This window comes from Cenococcum geophilum, assembly GCF_001692895.1.
Source record: "Cenococcum geophilum 1.58 unplaced genomic scaffold K441scaffold_17, whole genome shotgun sequence".
Classification (NCBI taxonomy): Eukaryota; Fungi; Ascomycota; class Dothideomycetes; order Gloniales; family Gloniaceae; genus Cenococcum; species Cenococcum geophilum.
This window is the reverse complement of record NW_027137575.1, coordinates 1955806-1981191: the sequence shown is the minus strand read 5'-3', so window position 1 is coordinate 1981191 and position 25386 is coordinate 1955806. Positions and strand designations below refer to the sequence as shown.

Sequence of the window (25386 nt, the reverse complement as noted above, 5' to 3'; positions counted from 1 at the left end):
AATGCAACGTATAAGCAGAAAAAGGGAAAAACGTGAAGTGGGAATCCGCTATACGAGAAGAACCGAGCTATCCTTCATCAGCTCCCAAAAATCAAGCCAAGCTGCATCATCAGGTTGCTTGTTAAAATCACCTGTAAAAATACCCTGCAATATAAAGCGCACAAATGCGGCTTAAAACGTAGAAGCAATCGCCGTGAGCGCGCGATAATCACGTAGTCATAAACTCACAGCTTCATTATTGGCGGTTCGACTGGCGCAGTACTGAACAATAAGCTTCTCCAGATCGAGTATCTGGAATGGTTTCGTCATGAAGCCCTTCATGCCAGCCTTTGCTGCCCGTTCGAGCGCTCCGTCAGTTACATCTGCGGTGACGGCAAGGATAGTGGGCTTCTTGTCCATACGTAGAATCGCTTCGGCGGCCTGGTAACCGTCCATGAAAGGCATCCACAGATCCATGAGAATAACATCGATCTCTTGCTCATTTCCGCGATCTATCTCCATTTGGTGCACAGCGTCTCTTCCATCATAGGCTTCGAAAATGGTTCGGTACCCAAGTTTGTGGAGCATGCTGACGAGAAGCTTACGATTGATTTTATTGTCTTCGACGACAAGAAAGTTTAACGGATGCTTCTTAGCTAGATTACGGTCGAAATTGGATTTCTTAATGGACATCCGCCGGCCGGAGATGCTGCCATTCCGACGGGAAGGGGAGGAATTACGTTGAGGAGAAGGTATGCTTAGGTGATTAAATGATGTAGGTGGATTAGAAGGAGTGTTTCTGCGCGACTCTCTGAGTCCTGCTTTTAGAGCCTCCGATACTGTAGGCGGTGTCTGAGGTGGTTGAGCAGCGTCCATCGGTGGTACATCGACTTCCGCAGAGAGGCGGGACTTAATAGACGGCGTTGGTGACCCGGATGAAGAGCCTGGCCTACTACACACATCGCCCGGTGTGAGTGGTACACGCATTTCAAACTCTGAGCCTTTATTTGGCCCTGAGACGTCTGAGCGTAGGCAAAATAAGTCACCACCAAGTTTGCGAGCCAATCCCTTTGCTACAAGTAAGCCGAGGCCCAATCCCTCGCTTTGTCGAGTTAGAGAATCGTCCTCTCTTGAAAATGGCTTGAACAGATTTGGTAAAAATGCAGCTGGGATCCCCGAACCAGTATCTTTGACATTAATAATGATGTATTTCGACTTTGGACTTAGTTGTGCGGTGAGAGTTATTATTCCTCGATCGGTAAACTTCATAGCATTGAGCGCAACGCAAGAGATCATCTTCGCAAGGTCTTTCTCATCGACTAAGAAACTATTAGTATTCTAATAATTGCTTGTTTATAGAATGGATGTACTCACTAAGAATGGTCTCTGGTACGTTAGGATCCACCTTCCATTCGATGATTTTAGTCTTTTCCTCGCCGCTTGGGCTCCTCGTCCTGACCTCAATAGTCTCGCCACCACCCGTCTCGCGGGCTATGGCTGACTCTGGCCGACCTCCCACTTTTAACGAGTCGTTAATAACATATTGAAGCACCTCGCGCAGATTTGTATGCCGTAGGCCAGGCACAACCGAATGTTCTGATGCAAATACAGGCGAGCTCGGCGTATTCTCCCGCTCAACGTGTGCATCTGATTGTGAATAATAGTTGCTGTCGAACGTCTGCGTAAATTTCATGTCTTTGAAGGGGCTGTTTCCAGAGAGGTGATGCCTGAAATCCTCAGACTTATAGTTGCGGGAAATCCAGTTCGACTCGGTAGCCTGGATTTTCGTGGCATTACCACCCGACCACGTAGAATTTTCTCTTCGTCGTTTATTCACACGAAAGTTCAACGGAATGTTATTTCCAGTCACTAATATGTCTGGCCGTCTTTCTCTGGGTATTGGTTCGTGGGATTGGACCTCTGCAGAGCCATTATCTGATGGAGAGAGTGGCGTATCTGGAACGCCCATGTTCATGTCATATGCATGGACAACGTTATCAGCAGCCTCCACCGCGCGTCTCGAGCTATCTGGATTACACATTAAAAAATTAGTGATGAGAGGGGGCAAAGCTCCGTACCTTGGACAGCCTCAATGTTGTCCTTGAGTGTGTCAAAGACCTTCCGTACCCGAGGATCTACTTGGCCTTCGGCAGCTTCTTGAACCGTTGCATACATCACATCCAACATTCCCACGACGCCTTGCATTGGAGTTCTTAATTCGTGCGATAAACTGCGAGCGTAAGGTTTGAGTGATTGTGCAACAGAAATAGCTTCATGCGGGACTACTCGTTGTGGTTGCTCGGTTGCTGGTGCTGGGGGGGTTGCAAAGCTCTTTCCTTCCAATACACGACCCAATATCAGGTCTTCAAGACTGTGAAACAGCATTTCCAAATAACCCCAGCCAAGCTTCCGTCTAGCAGCACCTTCAGGAGACCACATGACGCCAAAATGCGCAAAACATTTTCCTTCCGCAAAGAGGGGTATTCCGAAGTATGCTTCACCAGGCACCCTGAGGTTGTTCGGATTGTTAACGATGAATTCGTTGAGCCTTTCTGGTATGATAAAGATTTTGTCGTGACGCATATACGCGCAGGGACATGAGTATGCGTGGTACTTGAAATTCCTCAGCTGATGCTCAACGCCGTGTCCGTCATTTACGTAAAATGCAGCTCCCATAAGGCAGGCTCCAGGCTCTCCAATCGGCGGCATCTCCACGGCGATGTTCTCGTCGTCAAGCAGTATCCTCTTGGAAACAAAAGCATACTGGGCATCGGCGATCCCAGCAAGTTCTTCAGTGAGCAAAGGCCAAAAGGCCTCGGAGTCGGCCTTCCGCAGCTTCTCCTTCAGCTTGATCAACTTCTCAGCAGCATTGCTCTCGGCAGGCGAATACAGTCGTGACAGCTCTTCTCGAAACCCATCCTCGCCTCCGTGAACCACCATGCCTGGTGAAGAACGTGCAAAGCACAAAGACTCTCGTTCGATTATATCGGGTGGTTCAGTACTTGTATCCACTCCACTCCCCCCCATCGTCGTACTCCCCCAATGTTTTAGCGTGTGTGAAGTGCTCCACGGTATACGCTTGCAGGCTGGTTGGTCGGGTAGGCGAAGGAGTAGCCGGAAGCACCGTTCTTGTGGAATGTCGGAGTCGACCTCGCGGTGCTGGGTGCAGCAGCGGCAGGGCCGGAAGTGACACTTGAGGATCCAGTTTCGCACAAGACTTGGCTGACGGTGACGGCTCAGGTAAGGTTACGAGCAGAAGCTGTGTATGCAGTCGCATTCGTAGGATGACTAACGGGTGTGTGCGACCTGAGGGTGTGGGGGAAAGGAATGGAGGCGGCGCCGACTGTGAAACGGCGAGGAATGGGAGGAGTAATGATGCGCGGTCTCGTCCATAAGGAACGGACGCGAAGCGTTTGGAATTCAAGTGCAAAAGGGTTGCGCCTCGAGGTCTAGACTCGCGGGCTTTGTCCACAAACACGACGTCGGTCCCGGGAATCTGGGTGCACTGCGGACTCACGAGGCACGGTCAATAGCATGCAAAGTCGTCGACAGCTCGAGCTCGTATAGGAGTGCTCGACGGGAACACTAGAAAAGGACCGCGCGAGCTACTACGGGGCAATAATAATAACTGCTTGAACAGCGGCTGTATAGAAGAAAATAGGCGGGTGTGGGCATGTTTGAAGATACAAGAGCCACAAGAGCCGGCAGAGTCTGCACAGCAACGCTGAGATGGGGGGGGGGGTTCTAGACCGGGCTGATCTTGCCGTTCGAGCAGGGATTGTGCGCTTAGCGCAGCCCCGAAGTCAGCCCAATCGAGGGTGCCTTAGTGGGTCAGGAGGAGAGAAGGTGAGAAGGGGGGCCGACCAGGGAATAGCAGCGTTTCAGCCTTTTCTGGACGCTCCAGGGCTGCTAGCACAGCGTCGCACGATCTCTCCCTTTTGCACGATGCAGCTTGAGGGCATCGGCGGAGATTGGCGACGTCGGGGGGATGATTGGGGATGATTGGGGATGGTGCGAGTGGTTGTGCCTGCTGGGCGATCTGGTTAAGGCCAAGTGGGTAGGCCGGCAGCATCACCAGCACCGGCACCAGCACCGACACGCAGCAGCATCCATGGATCCCGTATGGTCTCCAGAAACGCCATCCCGAGCCGCCAGGGCTAGCGCGGCATTTCGGCGGGATAGCTGCTTGCAGAGGGGGGCTTGGCCTTCGTCAGCGGCTTTGCCAGCATCGGCACATGAGTCCAAATCTCTGCAGAACTCACGCGATGCTCGTCGTTGGCCTTCGGGCGATGCGGCAGCGGGTCTTTTGTCGATTGCGATTGCGGTTGCGTTACGAGCAGCGACTGACGGTGAGGCAACCCTCGAACCAGCGTGCAGCCGGGCCCGGCCAGGGAGAGCATCTTCTTTGTGTCAGCCTGTCAGCCTATTGTACCGTCGCTTGCACGTGCTGTGCCACATACTCCTGAGACACGAACGGCTGTTGGTGCGCATGACGTGTTGCACTGTTTCCGTTGACTTTTTGTTGCTGAACATGTTCCTCATTAATTGCTCCGGCTGCTGGCTGGTAGCTGCTGGCTTCTAGTTTCTGGTTGCTGAGTGGTGCTGGATAAATGGTTGCTTAGCTCCTTTGCGAGGGAGAGTGGCGGATAAACCCCAGGGCCAATCGTGAATCGCCTTTACGAGTACTATACTTCTGCTCAAGATCCTTTAGACATTTTTTCCATGACTAGCCGTGGGCAGCAAACATGGCCTTCAAAAGTTCCAATCAAACTCCCCGTGATCAGGAGCCAGCAGACCCCTCTCATGCCTCTACCCACGTACGTGGTCCGAAATTTGCTCAGCCATCGCACATCTAAAAATCCTCCCGTCGGAGATGTGACTCTCGCATTGCGCTCTTTGGATGCCTCGTTGGCCTTGTTGACCACATGCATCATAGACACAGAAGTTAAAGGCCTTAAGCTATGCAAGCGATTGCGGGCTTTCACACTACAGGAAACCTTTATCCTTTTCCCTACTCCATTTCACCATGTCAACGGTCTGGGCCCTGGCCATCTCCCGCAGAATTTTCAGATTGGTGATCCCAAGACGCGCGGACGGGTCTTTGGACTGAAGGAAACAAGCGTAGCCGCTGTAGAGATAGGCTTTCCCGATTCCCGCGCTCGACTCCGCATTCCCTTGATCGCTGACGCTGCTCGGCCGTCAAACAAAAGGTCTCGTTGGTGTGAGACTGCTTCAACCGGTCAATAATACCCCATTGCTTACTCTCGTTGACGCATATGCACATCTGCAAGTGCTGAAGCCCCATTTGAAAATATTCAAAGCTTTTTTCAACTTGCGGTTGGGCAGGCCAAGGTTGATAGCGGTGGTAACGTTACATGGCGGTTATGTGGGAATTGGAACGCGAATCCAATTGGCGCTCGGACTGTCATCGCGATTTTTTCCAAAAGCGCGGTCAGGAGTCGAAGAATGGCTTTCTCTATTCTCCAACAACCGGCACACCAGCTACGACAACACGCCTTTCCCATGGCAGACAACGCACTGACTATCACCCCCCCCATCAATGTCGCATTTCGGCGATCTTCAAGCCACGAGAATTTCTTCCTGTCCGCAATTGATGTGCCCCGGCGGTGATCGTTGCCAGAACGAGGCTATGTATCATTTTATTCGCCAAGACCTAACAAAGCCACACCTAATAGGGAGTCAACTGCATGCAAGTCAATCAACATGGGCTGAGAGTCCACAACTTTGGAGGCATTCCATATTGTCATTGGCAGTCGAGCTCATCAGTGGTAAACATTGCTCGTTCCGATCAAGTGGGCCAAAATCCATGAAGACAGTCTGGAACCGCTGCGAGATAGCCGTGATGCCGGCTAAATCTCAGCTCTGCCAAGCTTGGTGAAGGACCCTCTTTTTCCAACCAGAAAAACGCCATGGCACAAAAGTAATGATGGGTACTCCTGAGCTATCCATCAGCGTACACCTGTGACTTGACTTCCAAAAATATGCCTTGAACAAAGTGAAGCCATTCAATAGAAAAAGTATCCTAGCCCCCACCTCTACTGAGACCGTCTCATGAAGCCTACGAGGAAACTGGACAGCAAAGACCAAGTGGCGAGCATCACAACCCGAGCGAAGCCTCAGCATAAAGCCCTAGCTACGGGCAAACCAGGGTTCGTGCGATGCTTGATTTCGAAGTCTCATGACATTGGCCTTCATCTTCCTGCCTGCTGGTGTGACTAGAGCTCTAAGCAGTGCTTCTTCTCTTGACACTTCGGCGGAATGAGCACGTAGAGCACTGCCTGATACAGTTTGCAACTCTTTTGAACAAACCACATCGTCTCTCAATGCCAATTAACAAGCCACTGGCCTTCTCATTGATATCCAGCAGGCCCCATCTCCATCCACTAACGTACATGACCCTCCTGAAAGATGGCAGTTGAATGCACTTAACTACCCTCCACTCCCCTTCTCCACACCCACCTTCTCTAGCTCCTTCCTGACGACAGGGCTCTTCTCCCTCGCCATCTCACTCTCCACCCTCTCTTTTAGTTCGACGCCCTCAATCTTCGACACGGCCACAATCGCTTGCGCGCATTTAAGACGGATAGCTTCGCTCAAACCCTCGAAACTAGGATCGAACAGCAGCTTTGATAAGCTCCTTTCGAGATCCGGTGAATCAAGTTCCAAGTCAGGCACGGGCGCGAGGCGGTCAAAGAGGGTCTTGAGAGATTCAAAGGCGGCAAGGTGGACAGGGCGAGAGTGGGAGGAGGAAGCTTGGGCCGCGAGTGCGAGAATGCTATCGATGGTCTTTGTGAGATCTGTGGATGATATTAATCTAGGAATAGAAGACTTCGAGACGGTTGGTTCAACTGAGGATAATGCTTACCGGCACCCTGTATGACCTTTGGATTGACGCAGTCCATTAACGACTCCACAGCGCTCGCAAGCGTCTTTTCTTTCCTGTGTACCCCATTAGCTCCGCACCACCAGTCTCCTAATATACGGAATAAAGGCCTGAACTCACGTAGCCGAATCCTTGACAATATCCTCCCCACCATCCACCTCCATCTTATCCCCGTCTTCTTGGTTACTCACCAGCTCCTCCACCACACCTCCCACAATTTCACATACCACTTCGCTCATGTTCAGATCCTCTCTCGCCCTCGCCACCTGCCCCAACGCTCTCAGCGCAAACGGCCTGTACGCCTTATTCTGTCTCTTGGCCTCCCTAACCACCACCTTCTGCACATGAGCACCAACTCCCTTATCCACGCCCCACAGCAGCCGGCCCTTCTCAACAAACTTCACAAACGCCTCGAGCACGACCTCCTTGCCCTCCCACGTCTTCCCGCCCACCGCCTTGTCCAGCGCCGGCCACACGACCTCCGCATTCTGCCGACTGATCTCGTCTCCCGCCGCGGCGATGGAGACGACAGCATCCGCAACCGCGCGCGCGGCCGTATGCTTGAGGACCCAGCGCGGCGAATCGAGGTGCAGCAGCGCGAGGGCGACGATCTCGGCGACGTACAGCAGGACGGCGCGAGCGCCAGCGACGTGCTCGGCCCAGGTGTCGGCGAAGAGCTGGCGCACGTGCGGGTGCGAATCGTGCTTGGCGACGAAGACGAAGGGCAGCAGCGTCGCGGCCAGCGCGGCGAAGCGGTCCGGCGCGTGCTTCGACACTGCCAAGACGATGTCGCCTGCCGCGAGCCGGCTGCGGTCGTCGTCCGACTCGAAGTACAGCCGCTTGCAGAAGCCCGCCGTGGCCAGGATCTGCTTGTCCGACGCGATGCGCGCGACGTAGCCTGCTGCGGCGCCGTATGAGCTCGACACGGTTTCGTTGCGGTCGTGGATGCTTTTCTCGATCAATTTAAGGAAGTTGTCGGCGTAGGGCGTGAAGAGAAAGCTGTGCCGCGTGCTTAGTGTCACCAGGATGCGGCTGCAGCCGACTTTGGAGGGCAGGCCGACCGCGTTCTTGATAGCGGACTCGATGCGGGGAACAAGTTGCTTCATGGTGTCGCCGTCGAGCAGATCGAGACACCGCTCGATGGATTCCATGAGAGGACTGCCGCGGACGCTGGCGAGACGCATATCGTCGATTTTCTGCTCCGTCAGGTTGTATTTGGATGCATTGAGGTGGATGTAATTGACCGCTTGTGGCTCCAGCGAACTGAGCAGCCCGAGGAGGCGTTCAACCAGCTCTGGTATAAACGGTCGTAGGGTCTTGCCATTACTCTTTTTGATTATCTGGAGGAGCGTAGTCAAAGCGAAGGCCTGCACCTCTTCTGCACTTGACTCTAATCCTGAAGTAGATAACAGAAAGGGGAGAACATGCTCGAGCATGGCGTTTGCGTTCTTCATCGAGGACTCTCCGGCTTCGAGACTCCGCGTGAGAATTCCAGTCAAGACTCGAGCGAGAGACGCAGCGGCAACCCGAACAGAATCTTTGATGTCGTCCAGAACTTTAAAGCACTTGTTCCAGACTTGGCCCAAGTATTTTTCGTACTGTCTTATAGTTAATATCACATTTCAAACTTAAGCATGCCCTCTCTGGAACTAGAGTCAAATTACCTTGTCAGGAGTTCTTCCTTGGATGAGGTCCGCAATGGCTGCGCACGATGCTTGCCGAACACGCCACTCCTTCGTAAGGATACTCTCTAGGAGGTCCTCCATAATGGCATCGAAATGTTTGTCAATTGTGGACGAAGAATCTTTGACTAGCGCATTCCAAATATCATTCATTGAACGCCGTACGTTGGGGTTTGGATCGAATCTATAGAATGTTAGCGTTTCATGATAGACTCATCTCCAGCCTTAGGGTTTACCTGTATCTATATAACTTTGGGTAGAGCTTGGGATTCTCTGCTAAATATCCATCAACACTGGAGTCCGAGAAAATATTGCTGAGTCCAAACCGGCCAAATGCAGCACGGCTTGACCAGATGGAGTTATTCGCCGCCAACGACATAAACCGGTACACCAGGCTCGAATCGCCAACTTCCGATGCCAAGCTTAAGATGTCCTTGTAGGTCGTGATAGAGCCATCTCCGGTCGGTAACGCTCCAGGCTCAAACAATTGGGTATCTGCGGTTACACTACCAGCCATCTTCGGCCTGTTATCTGAGAATGACCCAACGAGATCTCGTACCAACTCATCCTTCAATTGCCGGTCGCCTTTCTCATAGACAAGGCCGAGACCTCGTGACGCAGCTTCCTGGACCACTTCATCTCGATCGGAGAGACAGAGCTTGAATGCAGTCTGACACTCGGGCAAATGTTTCTGCACTTCCAATTCCTGTCCACAGAATTGGAGAAGACAAAGCAACCATATCACCGAAGCTTTCTTCAGCGATGGTTTCGTGTTGCGGCATCCACTTAGAGTCTTCTCTAAGACTCCAGCCAACGTCTTCTCTCTTTTAGGACCTAGAGGTGTGCGCAACGCCTCATCCCACTGCTGATGTTCTTGGTTTGGGCCCTCAATATCGAGCGTCGCAGCTAGGGCCTTGGAACTCCATCCAGATGCTAGATAGCTGAGCGCCTCTCCAACTGAGAATTGGACCTCCGGCTGCCGCACCTCATGCAAACTGTACAGCTTCTCTGCCACGTGATGAAGATCTGACTTAGCTCCCTCTTCATCATCGTGCTCTTCGGCAATCATGGCAAGACGCCCGAGTGCCAAGATTGCTTTCGCATTGCCAGTCTTTGCCGTTTCGTGTATCTTGTCCACAACTTCAGTGTATGGCATATACTCGCACACTGTTTCCGGCTGCAGAACATAAAACAGACTCAGCTGCTCAATGCCGAGATGAGCAGCTTCCTTGAGAGTGCTGTCTGTAGACGTCTTCAGAATTTCAAAGAGAGTTCGAAGGTACGCAGACAACTGTTGGTTGGAGTTATCTGTCGTGAACCCCCGCCATTGCACCCTGCTGAAATAGTATCCCAAAGCCAAAATGGCACCACTCGCCTTGTTCAGTTCTCCACCTACTGCTCCCTGCCATGCCTGGATCTTTTGAAGTAAATGTGACAGGGAATTCTGAATCTCAAAGCTGTCACATTGCTTATGTGATGCTAGTAACCCGAAAGTATGAGACGCTGCAGCGCGCCTAGGAGAATTGTTTGAGAAGACTGAAGGCTCAAGAGCCCGAAAGTCTCTTATTAGGTTTGCCGACTTCCAGACAGACTCAGGGCACAGCGAGCAGAGATCAACAAGAGTTTTTTCAGCTTGGCCAATTTCCACATTATCTTGAACTAGCTCTTCAAATGCAGCTCGCAGTAATGTCGCAAGTGACAATGAATGGCTTGCATCTTTTGCGTAGGACCTGATGGCTTGCCGAGCGCGCTGGTCGGTCGATACCAGTGTTTCCATTTTTCTTTCCCACTCCACAGATGTCTCGATTTTGATATGCTTCTCTGCCAGCGCTGATTGCATGAAGACTTTACAGCAGTATTTTATAACCGCCGGAAAGGCGTCTCTGAATTGGTCCCGAAAGCAATTAACGCGGTTAAGCACTCGTGTGCTGTCCTCGATTTCCATATCTACGTCGTCCTTCTCATAGTTTTGGTCGAAGATGAAGTCTACGAGTGTGTCGAAATCAGGAAACGAAAACCTATCGTGCTCTTTTACTTCGACGGGTGCTTGATCCAATGAGTCGTAAGAACCATTCAACATCCTATACCAGTAAGGGTCGAGCCCTTTTTTCCCTTCCTCGACAACCTCATGCTTCTCTTTAAGTGCCCCGCTCATGGCGAGAATGTCGATCCACCTAGCAAGCACGTCGTGATAAGGCAAGCAACGGTTAGCAAACCGAGTAGCGACATAACGTGTGCTCCTCAAGACCTTTTGAATGCCAGAAAAAGTGTCATTCAGCCTATCCAGTTGGCTAGAGTGGTCTAGAAGTGTATTTCGGAGAAGTATTTGCCTAAATCTAGATTCTGTTTCTGGATCCTTGAACGTTACTGTGAATGCTCCCAGCACGCTGGAAAGTGCCTCCTCAATGCTGACTACAACATCCTTTCCAGATGAATCTTCACTGAGAGAGGTGAAAAGCCAATTAAGCAAGCTGACCTTCGGTTCGAATAAAATATTTTCTGGAGAAGCCTTCGCAAGAAGTCCTATTGTCTCGTATCCATACCTTCGTAGCTCTAGGTCATGTTTCCCAGCCGGCGCAGGCCAGCCCTGATCTTCAATAAAGGTTCTGAGGTTCTGTACAAGCCCTGGTGCAACTGTAGAGAGATCACTGCGAGACCCATGTCGAGCCACGAAATTAGCCAGTCCAAATATAGCCGAGCGGAATTTTGATATTTCTCGACCAACAGCCCCAGAGGTCTGGCTATCATGGCCGTATATTAGATCTTCTTCTACTATACGAGATATATGAGACGGATAGGTGGTGCTTGTCACAGACTTGGAAAGCAAATTAAGTATTTTAATCCTCAGAGGAACACGAACAGGTGGAGGCCCACCAGTTGTTTGACTACCGAAAGTTAGTTTTAGATATAGGTATGATGTGAGGTGAGGCTTTCGGAAATGAAGAATGACAACGAGATGGTTTTTTACTTGAAAAGATAAAAAATTTTTGAGGGAGCCAGAGGAGAGGAGAGGTGTTGCGCGGCGACCCACCAGAGTATCAATGAAAAAGATAACAGGAGAGAAACTGTACGTACCTTCCAAAATAGACCTCTAATAGTTGTTGAACAAGTGGTCGATTTTCCAGATCAGTAGTAGGCAATACACGCTTCAGCGTGTCATCTCCAATGTCTGATATCCGAGAATTGGAATCTGCAGATGCGAAAAGGGCAGGCAAAAACCTTTCTTCATCGGTAAACATGCCACTAGCCAGGAGTCGTGATACGATGACCTTTGTCTCTACCAGGTTCAAGCCACCATCTGTGGTTGGATCCCAAGCGTCTGGTTTGCCTTGAACGGTTAGGAATTTGTATTCATCAGCTGAGATGCCAGGACAGTCCACAGGACTATTCGACTCATTGCTGCTATTTCGTGCAATTCTTAGTAGTATTAGCTTGCCGAACCAATAGGATAGGAATTTAGCGTCTTGATCATCGACACCAAGGGTCGTACGCAGTTCGCCGTCTTCCTTACTACCTCTTAGTGGAAGTTTGAAGTGACCCAGGAGCCGTAAGAGTAGATGGAAAAGCTGGGCGCCATGAAGAGAAGACTTTGAGGAGTCGAGTTCGATGCCGCGAGTTAAGATTGGTAACAGCTCTAGTCGTTCAGAGATGGGTAGACGGGATATGCCTTGTTGTATATAGAGAATATCGAAATGGCGAATGAGTGGCACTGTTAGGTTTTCTTTGAATTGCTTTAGGAGAGCTGCAACTGGGAGCTTTATTTCTCTGCAACTTAATTAGGTTATGTACATTTCTGAGGGTTCCTCAAAAGACAAGAGCATACTGTGGCTTGGTGCGAGCATTGATATGCTGGCAGATTGATATGACCTAGAGATCCAGAAAACCGCCATCAGCGGTGTCTAATAAGGTGAAAAGTGGGTTCGAAATATGCTTCAGAACAACAACGCAATACAATTTAGGGTGCTCAAAGGTGACGATGAAGAAGAAGATGAAAGATCATGGGAAGAGCTTACTTTGTTCCTTACGGTCACGTTCTCAGAAGCAAGCTTGAGCAGTAGAGGTGCAAGATAAGTCTTCAGTATAGCTTCTAGCTTTGCATCCGTGTCGGTGAGGGCAATACGCATCTCTACCTTGCCGACTAATGCGAGCTCCCTGGCCTCCGCTGCGTTCGGACTCGATGTTGAGGCCATTTAGCACCACGAAGACAGTATTTTCGATCTCTGTTATATCGGGGATGGGGTTGTACGCAAGACATGTAACGGAGAAGACCCTCTATATTAAATCACAATAGGTGCAGGCAGCGGCTGATGGCGTGGCTAGCGGAAGACAGTCTCCCGGATACTCACCTGGATGACAAGGTGAGATGGTGTAAAAGGACCACAAATCAATTTCAGAGAGGCTTCTAGACAATTACTCTCACTGGGTTGCCACATTCGCGTGCCACCTTCGCGTGCCACTTCAGCGTCTTGTCTGTCGCCAAATGCACACCCAGTGCTTGATTCACGTCCGGGCGGAAAATCTTCGGGCCAGGCTGGTGACGCAGTAACTATTGTGCCTTGGATATTCGAACAGCTTCCGTTTGACTCTAGCCTTCCAAGCTCAACCTAATCACGTAGACCTCACCCTCGTTGCGCTCCTTCAGTCTGCTTGCTCCATTTTGTTCTGACTGCCTAGCAAACAACAGGTGGCAACCTGCGTGTTCTACCACGAGTCACAACTTGTGTTTACACCCCAAAAGATTTATTGCTGGACATTCATATCTCACTGATTGACCTTCTTGGTAGTGGGCAAGCCATCATCATCGGTTCGGAGGCAAAGCCCTTCATATCTGGACTAACGGATGAGCCGATAAAAGCTCCCCACCTATACTCTACCTTGAGAACCTCGTCAACAAACTTTCCGTCTCAACCTCCATCTTCCAGCTTGAATCAGAGAGTCGACGCTTTCTGTATCAAGAACACCACACCACCCTCAACCCGACCATATCTGTCCAATATGGATGACAACATCGCGAACTTCACAGCTATCACCTCAGCTGATCCAGAACGTGCAGCGCAGTATCTACGCTTGACGGACAACAACCTCGAGCAAGCCATACAGCTCTTTTTTGACAGCCCGAATCTAGATCTCGGAAACGCCAGCCCATCACCAGCTGCGCCAAGCACATCACATCCACCGCCATTATCTAGCGCCCCTACAAACCAAGCCCGCCCTCCAGTAAACTACAATGAGGACCCAATCCACATTGATTCGGATGATGACATGTCGGACTTTGACGCTGGAGCAGAATATCCAACTACCACGCCACCAACGGCAGCGCCTTCTAGTCATCCACCCAACGATGCGCTATATGAAGATGATGAAGCTATGGCCCGCCGATTACAAGAGGAGCTTTATGCCGGAGACTCGTCTGGTGCGGCAGGGGATGTGAGAGCGCCGATGGCTCGGACAACAGAAACCTTAGTCGGGCCAGGCGCAACGTGGGGTTCTGATCCGGAAGACTTGAACGCCTTAGTCGCCGAGCAAATGGCTGCCAGAAATCGGAGATCTGCTGGTAATTTCTCACTTCCTGAAAATCTCTCTTCTGTACTAATATTTAACATAGGACGACCAGGGATTTTTAATCAACGACCAATCCGGTCTTCTGTGTGGGATAACGATAGCAGCGACCCAAATGCTCGCCGCCGCGATTTATCTATGGCAACCGCTGGCGCCTCGGACACTTCACAAAAGTCAAATCTGTTGGCGGAGATGTACCGACCTCCATTCGAGCTCATGTCACAGCTTCCCTGGGATGAAGCTCGTGACGAAGGGAAGGAGAATGAAAAATGGATAATAGTGAATATACAGGATCCAGCCATTTTTGATTGTCAAGTACTCAATCGGGATATCTGGAAGAACCCCCAGATCAAAGAGACGGTCAAAGAAAATTTTATTTTCATGCAGTACTCTAAGGATGATCCACGGGGAAACAAGTACATCCAATACTATTTCCATACCCGCGACAGCCAGGATGCCTACCCGCACATCGCTATCGTAGATCCGCGGACAGGAGAGCAGGTCAAAGTTTGGTCCGGGCCCCCCGTCCCAAAACCTATGGACTTTCTTATGCAATTGCATGAATTTCTAGATCGTTATTCCCTCAAGGCCAATGCTCGCAACCCCGTCGCAACACGCAAGCCGGAGCGCAAGAAGGTTGACGTAAATCGAATGACGGAGGAGGAAATGCTGGAGATGGCAATGCAGAATAGCCTAGACAATAACAAAGGGCCTAGAGATGATGATCCAGACGCACTAACGAAGGAACCTGAAGTCAAAGGGAAGGGGAAAGGTAAGGTTGTAGATGATGACTCGACGGAAACTACAGGGGTAGAACGCGCTCCGGTCATCAACGGCTCAGACAACTCTCCATTCTCTCCAATTTCGGCCTCAAATCCACATACAGAACCTCCCAATGGCCCCGCAACTACCCGGATCCAATTCAGGACTCCAGATGGGAAGAGACAAGTCCGAAGATTTGCGCTGTCCGACCCTGTCAGGAGAATCTTTGAGTGGCTCAAAGCTTCGCCAGTGGAGGGCAAGGAAGGGGTCGAATTCGAACTTATCTTCATGGGCAAGAAGCTTATTGATGTTCTAGACCTCTCTATTCAAGATGCGGGGTTGAGGAATGGGAGCGTTAATGTGGAATTCTTGGACGAGTCAGACGATTAGACCATTGCTTAATGGCATATATGCGGCGTTTCTGGCAGGGATACAAGCTCCGTGATTGACGTGAGTTCAATAAAGGTAGTGATACGGGTTCATAAGGGTTTATGGATGCATGGTGCGTGCTCGAAGAATTGGGGAGCTCAGCGCTCAGTAACAGTTGCTACAAGCATACTACCTAGAATGCCAGCGGAGTCTTCTTAATGTTATTATTTCAGCGATACCTCCTAGACATCTAGGGAAGACAATGTTAGTACCATTCGGCTCAGATTCATGAGGAGAATATGCGTACTTTCCACGATGTTACCGTCTTGCAACACCAATTTCGCTAACAATTAGTCAAGTGCACTATCCAGCGGAGACACCATGCACTTATAAAAGGCTGTGCACTCGCAAGTAAGGTATAGACCGGTTTTTCTGGCAGGACACTTGCTACAACACCTGCCCGAATCAGTACGGCGCTTGCTCTCACCCTACCCCCTTGTATGAGGCTTGCACAACTCTTGCCAAGGAGGTGGATGGTGAATGAGTTGTAACGCCCGGTGGATATGCACTGACACCACAACACCTGCCGTAAGAGGAGTAATTGATTTCGTATGAGGCTATTTGAACCTTACGGCCCAAAGGGGGGGCGCGCGAGAGAGTCGTGACAACGGGATCGTGAGAGAGCTCGCCTACCCTTTCTCTCACTACCTTACAATTTAGGTAAAGTTTCTAATTTTTAAGCTTAAATTGTAAGAGTTAAACTTGAAATTCTCTAGTATGCAAGAAAGCGAAATTAGGTGTGCGATACGAGCGCACGCAATTTCGCTTTCTTGCACACTAGAGAACTTTAAATTTAACTCTTACGATTAAGCTTAAATTAGAGACTTTACCTAAATTGTAAGTGTATATGCCTTGCCTCGGAGTATACAACCTTTTTTATAAGTGCACAGTGTCTACACTGGACGGTGCACTTAACTAATTATTAGCGAAATTTCGTGTGTATTATCTCATGAATCAGACCCCCGGTGGACTGCGCGCACACGGGGGGAGAAGCCGGAGCTCGTACAGGCTGTGTTTTTATCAACCACCATTTGACATCCATGATTTTGAGGCTTGCGTTATCGGCATTTGCTTCGCTATCATGAGATCTTGCCCTACACGGCCCGTATTCAAAAAAAAGCATTGGCGAAGCCCAAGCTTGGCACCTACAGCAACTGCATATATAACGGGAGCAAGATGTGGACCAACGCTTCTCCCAGCCGTGTTTCTTTCATAGCCAGAATTCGAGATTCTCTTGGGCATTTAATAACGTCTGGCTCTGTTTGACTAGGAGTCTCCAAAGCTACAATGTACTTCTCAAAGATCTCTCTGTTTTCACGCATTCTATTCTTTCTTACCACAGCTGTGCACATCCACTTCATTTCTGCAAATGAAGGTCGCCGTCCTCTAATCACACCTGCGGCATTAATGCCTAGACAGGACGCCTCATGCCCCAAGGCTACGGATACCGTATGCCCTGATGGATTGGGATGTTGTCAAAGCGGTATGTTCACACCCAAATGAGATAGAACGCCAATGACAGAATGTATCTCTAATTTGAACAGGTGCTGCGTGTACATGGACAAGAGTTACTATCCCAATCTGCGCGAAAACTTGCAATCCTCCCGTTGTTTACTGCGCTGGGGCCTATTCCGGCGTCTGCTGCGACGCAGGAAGCAGCTGCGATTATGCCAGTCAGGGGTTATGTACGGCTACTAGCTTCGCCTTCTCCGCACCTAGCATCACTATTCCAAGTATCAACACTCCTCACACCTCTGTCCCAAGTATTTATATTCCATCGGTTTCCACTCCTTCAATCGTGGTCCCCTCTTTGAGTTTCTCATCGAAGACCTATTCCTATGAACCACCTCTCACAACATCTACAACGGTCACATCAGCAGAAGAAAGTTCAACCAGCGTTTTAGAAACAACAAGCGGTACTGAAATTCCTGGATTAGAATCTCTTATCTCCTCCACACCATCCCGTGGCACTTCGGTTACTACTACCACCGAGAGAACCTCAACGGCCGCTGCTGTTTCGACGGCCGGCGCAGGAAATGGAGTAGAGGTGTGGGGGAACGGCTTACTGGAGTTGATGGTCGGAGGCATCGTGGGCTTGGTTCTCGGCGTCTGAATGGATAACATCGCAGACAAAAGGGATTGGGACTTTAATTTATCCTCGTAATATCTTATTTCCCATTTTGATAGTCTCGGGGTTAAAAAATCACTAAATAACGATAAGCGAGTCTAGCATGCCCAATTATCTCTTGGTTCTCTTTCACATCAGTATCAACTCTTTCCTCTTTCTAGAGCTAAACTTTAGCGCCCGAAGCCCTGAAAGACTGATCTGGGACGCGACATACATCCTTTTCTGAGGCAGTGATCGTAGAGGTGCTACAAGTGGCTACCTTGCCCTCTGGACACTTTGTTGACTTCCACGCTGGGATTCTCATCGAGCGCTTCTGGGTCATTTCTATGCCCAATTAAGTCCGCCGTGGGGGCTTCCCTTGGGACATTTAGTCCTATTTTTGGAACTCGAGCTATATTCGAGAGTGCGACGTGACGAGGTGAAAGGATATAAGAATTTAATGCTAATCAAATATTGGCTAGCCTCTCTAACATGATTTAAACCCAATTTTCTGCACAGCTGCGAGGCTGCATCATAAACAATTCCATGTTGTTGCAGCACCTACTTCATGTGTTTTTACACTAAGGGACAGTGATCTTGTTGGACTGGAGCCAATTTGGACTGGACTGGAGCTGGATTACTAACTTTTATAGGTAACCGTTGGTCCTATTTAGGTTTAGCGTTCGTGGAACTCCAGGAGCTTTGGAGTGAATTTGACCCCCAAATCCACTCCACTCCAATCCAACAAGATCACTGCTAAGGAGGCCCTCGACCATGAAATTAGCTCGGCAGTGCCCAATTCATGCAACAAAGAATATGCTCCATATGTCAGGTTCGTGAGGTCGATATTCAAGGTGGGTACGGACAACCTTACGACATTTCATCCTTGTTATGGTGGGCGTCCTAGATGGTTGTTGGGTGTTGCATGGCCATGGCCTAAAAAGTTCAGTTCGATGCCTTGATTTTCCCCAGTAAGATTCCCATATGCTTATTATGCACTTCCGTACTAAATTTCCAGTGCTTTCTTGTTGGACTTATTAGGCTGCGTTTGGTTGCAAAACCTTCAGATTAAATCTGAACTGAAAGTCCGACAGAAAGGACGCATTCCTTCTGATTTTTCACGCGTTCATGGCTTTGCGAATTGCACGGGCGTTTGCAATCTGAAGGTGTCGACCGTTCAGGTCACTGTCAGATACCACCTTGTGACTCACCACCCTGTTTCTTACTATTTTGACTCGGTCATCGACACGGTCATCGACACGGTCACCGACTCGGTCACCGACTTAGTCTACTACCCCTTCCTTATGTATATAGAGAGCTTCTAGAGCCAGCTTCAATCGATAGAGTTCTTATGAGTGACTTGTCCGTCCGACAGAAGGTTTTAGATTGAATCTAGAGTTTCAAGCTCCGGATTAAACTGACGCCAAGAGCTCTATTTCAGAAGCCGTATATTTTTGTGGCTAGGTTCTGATTCTGAGATTTTTAACCGAACAATCGCCTCAGAATCTGTCGATCGGTAGTCCGTGCACCGATTGTAAGAAAGGAAGAACTCGTGTAAAGATTAATCTATGAAGAAAAAGAGGCTATATATACATAGTGTAGGTGCAGGCCATAGGGGGGGGGGGGCAGGGGGTATATAATATATCTAAAATAGGGGGGGTAGTATAACCTAATTTCAGATCGATAGAATCAGATTTGAACTCCAGATCAACTCCATTCTGAAGCCCTCATTCTGATCTGAACTTGCAACCGAAAGCAGCTTTAGGTAACCATCGTGAGAACGTTACATGTGTTTTTTCTCTCTAAAAACAAACAAGGGAAAGAAAATCTACTACCCAATAAATCGCGCCAATATATTGAGCAGCCCCTCGAATTGTGTCGACCTGGAAATAAGGTCTGAAAATGAGGACTCGTGTGTTGATTGAGTGTGGCTCTAAGGCCTCTATATATACACCAGATAGGTGATAAATAGAATGACGACTACGTCGTCATTCGGTAGTGGAAACAGGTAATTAGACATTCGATGAGACATGATGGTAAATAGCGGGGTAATGAGACATAGGGTACTAGGTATCAAAAACAGTGATAAGTACGTCATTCTCCGTTCGACAAATTGTGTCGATCCAGGTCGGATTTTGGTGATCACCCTGTTCCTGTTCTAGTTGCCTACCACCTTATGACTTCATACTATTTCTATTACCTTTCTATTACCTATTACCAATGTCGATCAAGTGGCAATGAGGTAACAGTTTCAAATCGACGTCAGTGTCGACGTTAGTCTTTACCATCTACTTAGTGTAACGTCTTAGCCACCTACCCGAGACATTTTACTAATCGTGCCATTCAAATCGCCTCCCTCCTAGTTAAAATACCCTTGCAGGGAACGTTTAGAAACTACTAATAAACTATAGTGTATATATATAATAGGGTAGATTTAGGGTCGATTTTAGGGTCGATTTTGGTGTCAAGTTGAATTTGATTTTGAAAACAGTCCGTGCGCACGTGCAAGGGGCAGTAGCTGTCTCGAGTGGGTGGCTGTCTCGTTTGGGTGGCTAAGATGTTATATAATAAGGCTCTAGAGCCACTTGCAATGAGACAGTTCGATCTTTTGGTCTTCCGATCGACAAATTGTCCCGCCTCGTTTACGGCACCTTTAGTCTAAGCCCGCCACCCTTGGAACTAGATGAATAAGATTTTACGAAGAGCTGGACCTTGGACCACTGTTACAATTCGTCAAGGGAGCCGGCGCTGCTCCGAGACACTGACTCATGGCAAGTTTTACGAGCAGTCTCGCCGATGCGTGCATGTATCAATCAGTATGAATGACGAGCTCGATGTCGTAACCAGATGTAAGCCGTCGTTCTTCGCTGAACAACTGCGGAGACTTACACCAGCAGTACTTTTTGAGATACTTCAATATTCTCAGGCCGCTACCGAGCCCTAAAAGAGAGGGTCGAGAAGGTGTGGGACGTCTCGAGTGGATTCGTTTTATCCCTTGACACGGCAAAATTGGGCCTTACGGTATCGATAAGAGCCCACCAATCAAATCACCTAAATCGTGCAGCCGTTCTCAGAAATACGAGGCTTTTAATTTCATAGCTAATGTATCTAAACTCTTCCAGTAGTCCTCAATGCACGATTCTATAGTAATACCCATATAAATCAGCACTGCAAAGTACGCCCAGAGTTCTTGCTTGCATATTAGCTACCATGCATATAGGTGTTCCTTTTCCTTATCTGGCGGGTACAACTCCTTATGCTTATTTATCCACTCTACAAGCTTATCTATAATCTTATCTGCAAAGAACAGACTAAATAACTTAAAAGGATNGCGTGTATTAACGTTGGAGGGTAGGTTTNGTNAGCTATGGTCGTNNTAATCGTNAATATNGNGAGGTTCGAATTTGGGCAACGGCNAGGGCTTAGGGCNGGGTTTTTTTATAATTNNATTTGGAGGAACGTTATATTNAGTCTTCTGAANAAGGTCCGCATCAATTCTAGTATAATTAGAAGNCATGGTGGTGGTATAATTCATGATTAAATTCTATATAGATATACGCGTTGTTTTGATTCTGGTGTTCGCGCACAGACCACTTCCTCTAAGGACCCTGCCGTTTCAAGGGATAGCCACCCTTCATGTACAGGCACTCTGTTCGCCTTTTCGTGGTTTTTTTCTTAGTTACCAATCGAGTTTGTGTGGTCAGAAACGTCAATGATTGTAGCAGGTTTGAAGTCTTCCTGCTTGTACTACTGAAATCCTGACTTCAATTTGAGGACATGAACATAACATCGACAGACAGTGTCCGGCGAGCATCTGCACCGGAAAACCCCAAACCGTGTTGATTCGTGCGAGTGAAGATTGAATAGATAAATCTTGAATAGCATTGCCTTAGGCCCTCTGAGCGGCGAGGAGTCTACGAGGCGAATATTATACGGCATCAAACGAGACATGGCCAAATGTCATCCTGGTGACTCCAATGCTCGCCGGATTTGCATCTGTGGCTAAGCTACGAATCAAAGAGGTTGTAGAAAGACATCCTGAGATTAGGCCTAGAACTGAATTTAGGATCGATGCCACTCTAGCTATATCCTACTCCACCTTCTCTCTAGGCTTCTTCAACATGATGGACACCTTATACGGGCCACGCTCACGCTCATGCATTACCACCCCAGGAAATGTTAAATCCTCCACTATTTCAAGACCGAGCTTCTCATACAAATATTTTCTCGTAGGTGTGGCTTCAAGGTAAATCGGCAATCCATCTTTATCCGCCTACTCAATCCCCGACTGCATCACCATTCTCCTAATGCCTTTACCCTGGTAGTCTGGATCGGTAGCCAAAGACCCTAGATCCATTAATAAGTCAATAAAGCACATACGAATTAGAGGTGGCTACACCAAATATTATGGTTTCCTTTCAAAACCCTCTCTCTTACGCCTTTCATTTCGTTAATGGCTGCAGTGCTTTAATACTTATCGGTAAGAATTCTGTATTTTTTAATATCTGGAAAAAAAAAAAGAATAATAATATAGATATTTAAACGCTTTTTAATTTATATTTAATTCAACAATATGTTATTATGGTCTTGTTGAAAAATACTGAATCCTTATCGATAAGTATTGAATATTGATAAAAAAGCACTGAATGGCTGCATAATGCACTGAAAGTTTTATACGACTCGGCAGTGCCTCTTCCTCGGTGCCCGGGTCCTGCGCTGGGTCATCTTTCCACTGCTTTCCGCTGGGCTCGACCAGCTTGTCACCGCCATAATCCGTCTGTCAGCGTCCGTCTGTACATTTGAAGAAATGTCCACCGCCGGAGATCATGCGCTTCCGAATACATTTAACGCGGAAATTAAATTCCTCATGAGAATTTTCTGGGTTGATTTTGGAAAGCGGAAAGACGGCGCGGGTGAGTTTACCCGTTAGGAGGGCGTACCCGCTCATCATGGTCACGGCTTCAACCTCAGAGGTGTACAGAGGAGAGATTTTGAAGTTCGATATTTTATATAGAAAAGAAGGCAGATGATAAGACGTATGTAAGATCGATGTAAAGGGGGTGTAAGGCTAAATTGATGGAGAGGATTATATAGTTAGAATTATGAAGAAGAAGCGAAATAGCTTGCGTGTTGAAGACGCAGTTTGAATGTTTTTCATGCCTCTTAGTGAGTAGTCAACTCCGAATCCTAGAGCTGAGTATGGCATTAGCGAATGCCGCTATGCTTATTTACTTGTTATGACCGGCGAAGATCATTGAAGGGATGTTGCGTAGACCGCCACAAAGAGAATCCCTACCTTCCTGATACGGGATGGATGAAAGACTTGGCATGGTGTGTCATCAATTTGACCTCGGCTGCGAGTGGCTTACACCACAACGAATCACAGAAGGAGAGCTGGCTGTAACTACTTTTCACTATGGAACACAGTTTATTACTCAAAGTACTGATGCTAGCAAACCGTCTCTTCACTAACTTGTTTGGCTCTCCTTCAATCGAGTTCTGAGACTACCAACTTTCCTTGGATGGAAATTGGCTAACTCACCATCTACCACCCAGACGCACAGGAAAAGATCCTCTCATTAATTTCCACCCTTAGCTGAGTCACTCACAAACTCCCACTACCATGGAGCTGGACAGTGAGATAAAAGATAGGTCGCGAGAGTCTCCGTCGCCAGAGGTTGGAATCGATGGAAGAGACAGGTCAGCTTCAACTACCAGGCCCACTCTAATATTATACTCTCACGGCCGTACACCTCCGTTAAACCCCCCACCGGATCTCAAATACGATCTTCGCAGCATTCCGAATCCCCCTAAGAATGCCCGGGATGCGCATGACGGACGGTCCAAACGCCTACGAGAGCACCTGCTTGGGGAGCTGAAATTCGTTCAGAAGCTTGACGAGGTGGAAAGTGAAATTTTGGAGGCGATGGAAGCGAAGATTGTAGAGACTGCAGAGAAACTTGAAAATGATCAGGATCGTAGGGACGATGGAGAAGAAAGTAGGGAAAATGGTGAAGAAGAGGGCTACGAGTCTTTAGAAGATGAATATGATCCAACAGAAGCTGTTCTACGCGTAGGCTGTAATTGCGCACTGGGGCACCATCGTTCCGTTGCATTCGTGGAAGAGCTTGCGAGGAGGAAGTGGCCTAGAAACTGGTCTGTCCAACTCATTCATCGAGATATCGACAGGCGCCGAGGCAACGACAAGAAGGTTAGGGGAAAGAGCCTACGATGGGGTGGCGCATAGGAAGATGTTACCTCAGCGAGCTCAGACGCGATTTTTTAGCTAGCATCGGAATAACCTACGCCGTCTTCCGAATTGCAAAATCACGTCTGAGAGGCTTTGGCGAGTTTTGTTAAAAGCATAAGCAAAATCCGCAAAACGGATATTACGGATATCTAATTCATTCATTTACACAACGCGTTATTATTACCAAAAGTTAATATAATATTTTTAAGAACTAGGGCTTCTAAATAGTACGAATTTTATAATACGGCTATCGCTTAGTCCTAATATTAATTTTATTAAAGTTAAAAAACGCGTTATTAAAAGCATAAGCATATATTATATTTTATTAAATAGTTTGCTAATATAGATAAAACTATACAGATATATAGACATCTACTACTTAAAGCCATTATAACACTTAGTAGGTGCTATAGTTAGGTCCTTTCTTAAAAATATCCCCCCTTAGCCTAGAGTGCCTTTACTACTACTAGGCGTTATATCCGTATAGAAAACCCACTATAGCTTAGAAGAAAAGCATTAGCCGCTAGGGTTAGAAGACTATAGTTAAATAGGAACGCTAGGAGGTCTTGCGAAGCTTATAGGAGCTAGATAATTATTTATAGGAGGATTTTACGTCCTTAGTAGAGAGGTAGTTATAGGATATATAAGATAAGCTTCTGGCCTTATAGGAGGTAAGTAAAGATAAATAGTTAAGCTTAATAGATAGAGCTATTAAGCTTCTATATCTATATAGCGGACGACCTAGTTAAATTAAGGTGTTAAGACGGGTAATATATAGGCGGAGGGACTTATTCCTAGCGGCGAAGACATTATAGGGTAAGAGTATAATAATATAGGCGATTCCATTACTAATTTAAGCTTCTGTTACTATTATTGTGTTACCTTTAAATATAATTAGAGAGGAGTAGCTGTTAAAAATACGGGCCATCCTAGGAGCAAATCCCGTATTTATATATACGGAGGTAATAAAAGTATATGCGGATATTCTAAAACATATTAAGGCGGGTTGGTTTACGTATATTCTAGTATCGCCAGAGTTACTATTAAGTAAACGGTTCTACTATATCCTTACTTAGCCTGCTTTTTGCTCGCATATTTTCTTAGTTATAATTAATAAGTATTATCTAGTTACTAACTAGGGTAAGAGCTTTTAGCCCTATTACGCACAGCTTTTTAAGGTCCGATTACTGCTTAATCTAATAGTGCCGTAGTTTATATGTACTATAACACTTAATAAGGAGACGTATATAAAGGTAATAAAGCTAGTGGGGTTTTATTAGAGTATAACGGATCTTAAATAAATAAATATTAATTGGCCTGACCTATCTATTATTAGGGGCTATATTAAGAGGAGGGATAAGAATAATTATAAGGCACTATTCTTTGTTATTAAAGAGGCATTTAAGGAGGTGGTAGTAAAGGAGGATTATATATCCACGACCCTTGGCTAGATATCTATAGGGTCTAGTAAAATATCCGTATTATCTAGCTAAACGCCTATAGCGCCTAGTAGGATATCCGCATCTTCTAGTTAAATACCTACTACCTCTATTTATTAACTAGTTGGGCGGATCTAAAATCTGGTAGGAGGTACTGTATAGCTAAAGGGATAAAAGGTTCTAAGCCCCAAATTAATTCCTAAGATAATTATCTTTCTTTATACCAAAAATTATATCTATAAGTGTCTAAACACAATCTATTTATAGCTTATAAC

The 25386-nt window shown here is 47.7% G+C and overlaps 5 protein-coding genes across 5 annotated transcripts; 3 read left to right on the top strand and 2 right to left on the bottom strand.

Moving 5' to 3' along the window:
- Positions 1-216: 216 nt before the first annotated feature.
- On the bottom strand, positions 217-3006 carry K441DRAFT_556731 (sensor histidine kinase-like protein/response regulator; the record flags this gene model as incomplete). Its single annotated transcript, XM_067643342.1, has 3 exons — positions 217-1298; positions 1354-2007; positions 2058-3006. 3 exons carry the CDS (start codon positions 3004-3006, stop codon positions 217-219), a joined length of 2685 nt encoding a protein of 894 aa, XP_067504932.1.
- A 3993-nt stretch (positions 3007-6999) lies between these two features.
- On the bottom strand, positions 7000-12755 carry K441DRAFT_556345 (major component of the proteasome; the record flags this gene model as incomplete). The annotated part of the gene is made up of 6 exons (XM_067643320.1): positions 7000-8481; positions 8548-8749; positions 8802-11450; positions 11641-12330; positions 12389-12432; positions 12579-12755. The coding sequence occupies 6 exons, from the start codon at positions 12753-12755 to the stop codon at positions 7000-7002; spliced, it is 5244 nt and encodes a 1747-aa protein (XP_067504931.1).
- An 805-nt stretch (positions 12756-13560) lies between these two features.
- Positions 13561-15276, top strand: K441DRAFT_556659 (uncharacterized protein; the record flags this gene model as incomplete). The annotated part of the gene is made up of 2 exons (XM_067643338.1): positions 13561-14119; positions 14171-15276. 2 exons carry the CDS (start codon positions 13561-13563, stop codon positions 15274-15276), a joined length of 1665 nt encoding a protein of 554 aa, XP_067504930.1.
- A 1326-nt stretch (positions 15277-16602) lies between these two features.
- K441DRAFT_676892 (uncharacterized protein) lies at positions 16603-17428 on the top strand (the record flags this gene model as incomplete). The annotated part of the gene is made up of 2 exons (XM_067651004.1): positions 16603-16798; positions 16860-17428. 2 exons carry the CDS (start codon positions 16603-16605, stop codon positions 17426-17428), a joined length of 765 nt encoding a protein of 254 aa, XP_067504929.1.
- A 5391-nt stretch (positions 17429-22819) lies between these two features.
- Positions 22820-23669, top strand: K441DRAFT_705207 (uncharacterized protein; the record flags this gene model as incomplete). The annotated part of the gene is made up of 1 exon (XM_067653577.1): positions 22820-23669. Exon 1 carries the CDS (start codon positions 23046-23048, stop codon positions 23667-23669), a length of 624 nt encoding a protein of 207 aa, XP_067504928.1. The 5' UTR covers positions 22820-23045.
- Between the last annotated feature and the right edge of the window lie 1717 nt (positions 23670-25386).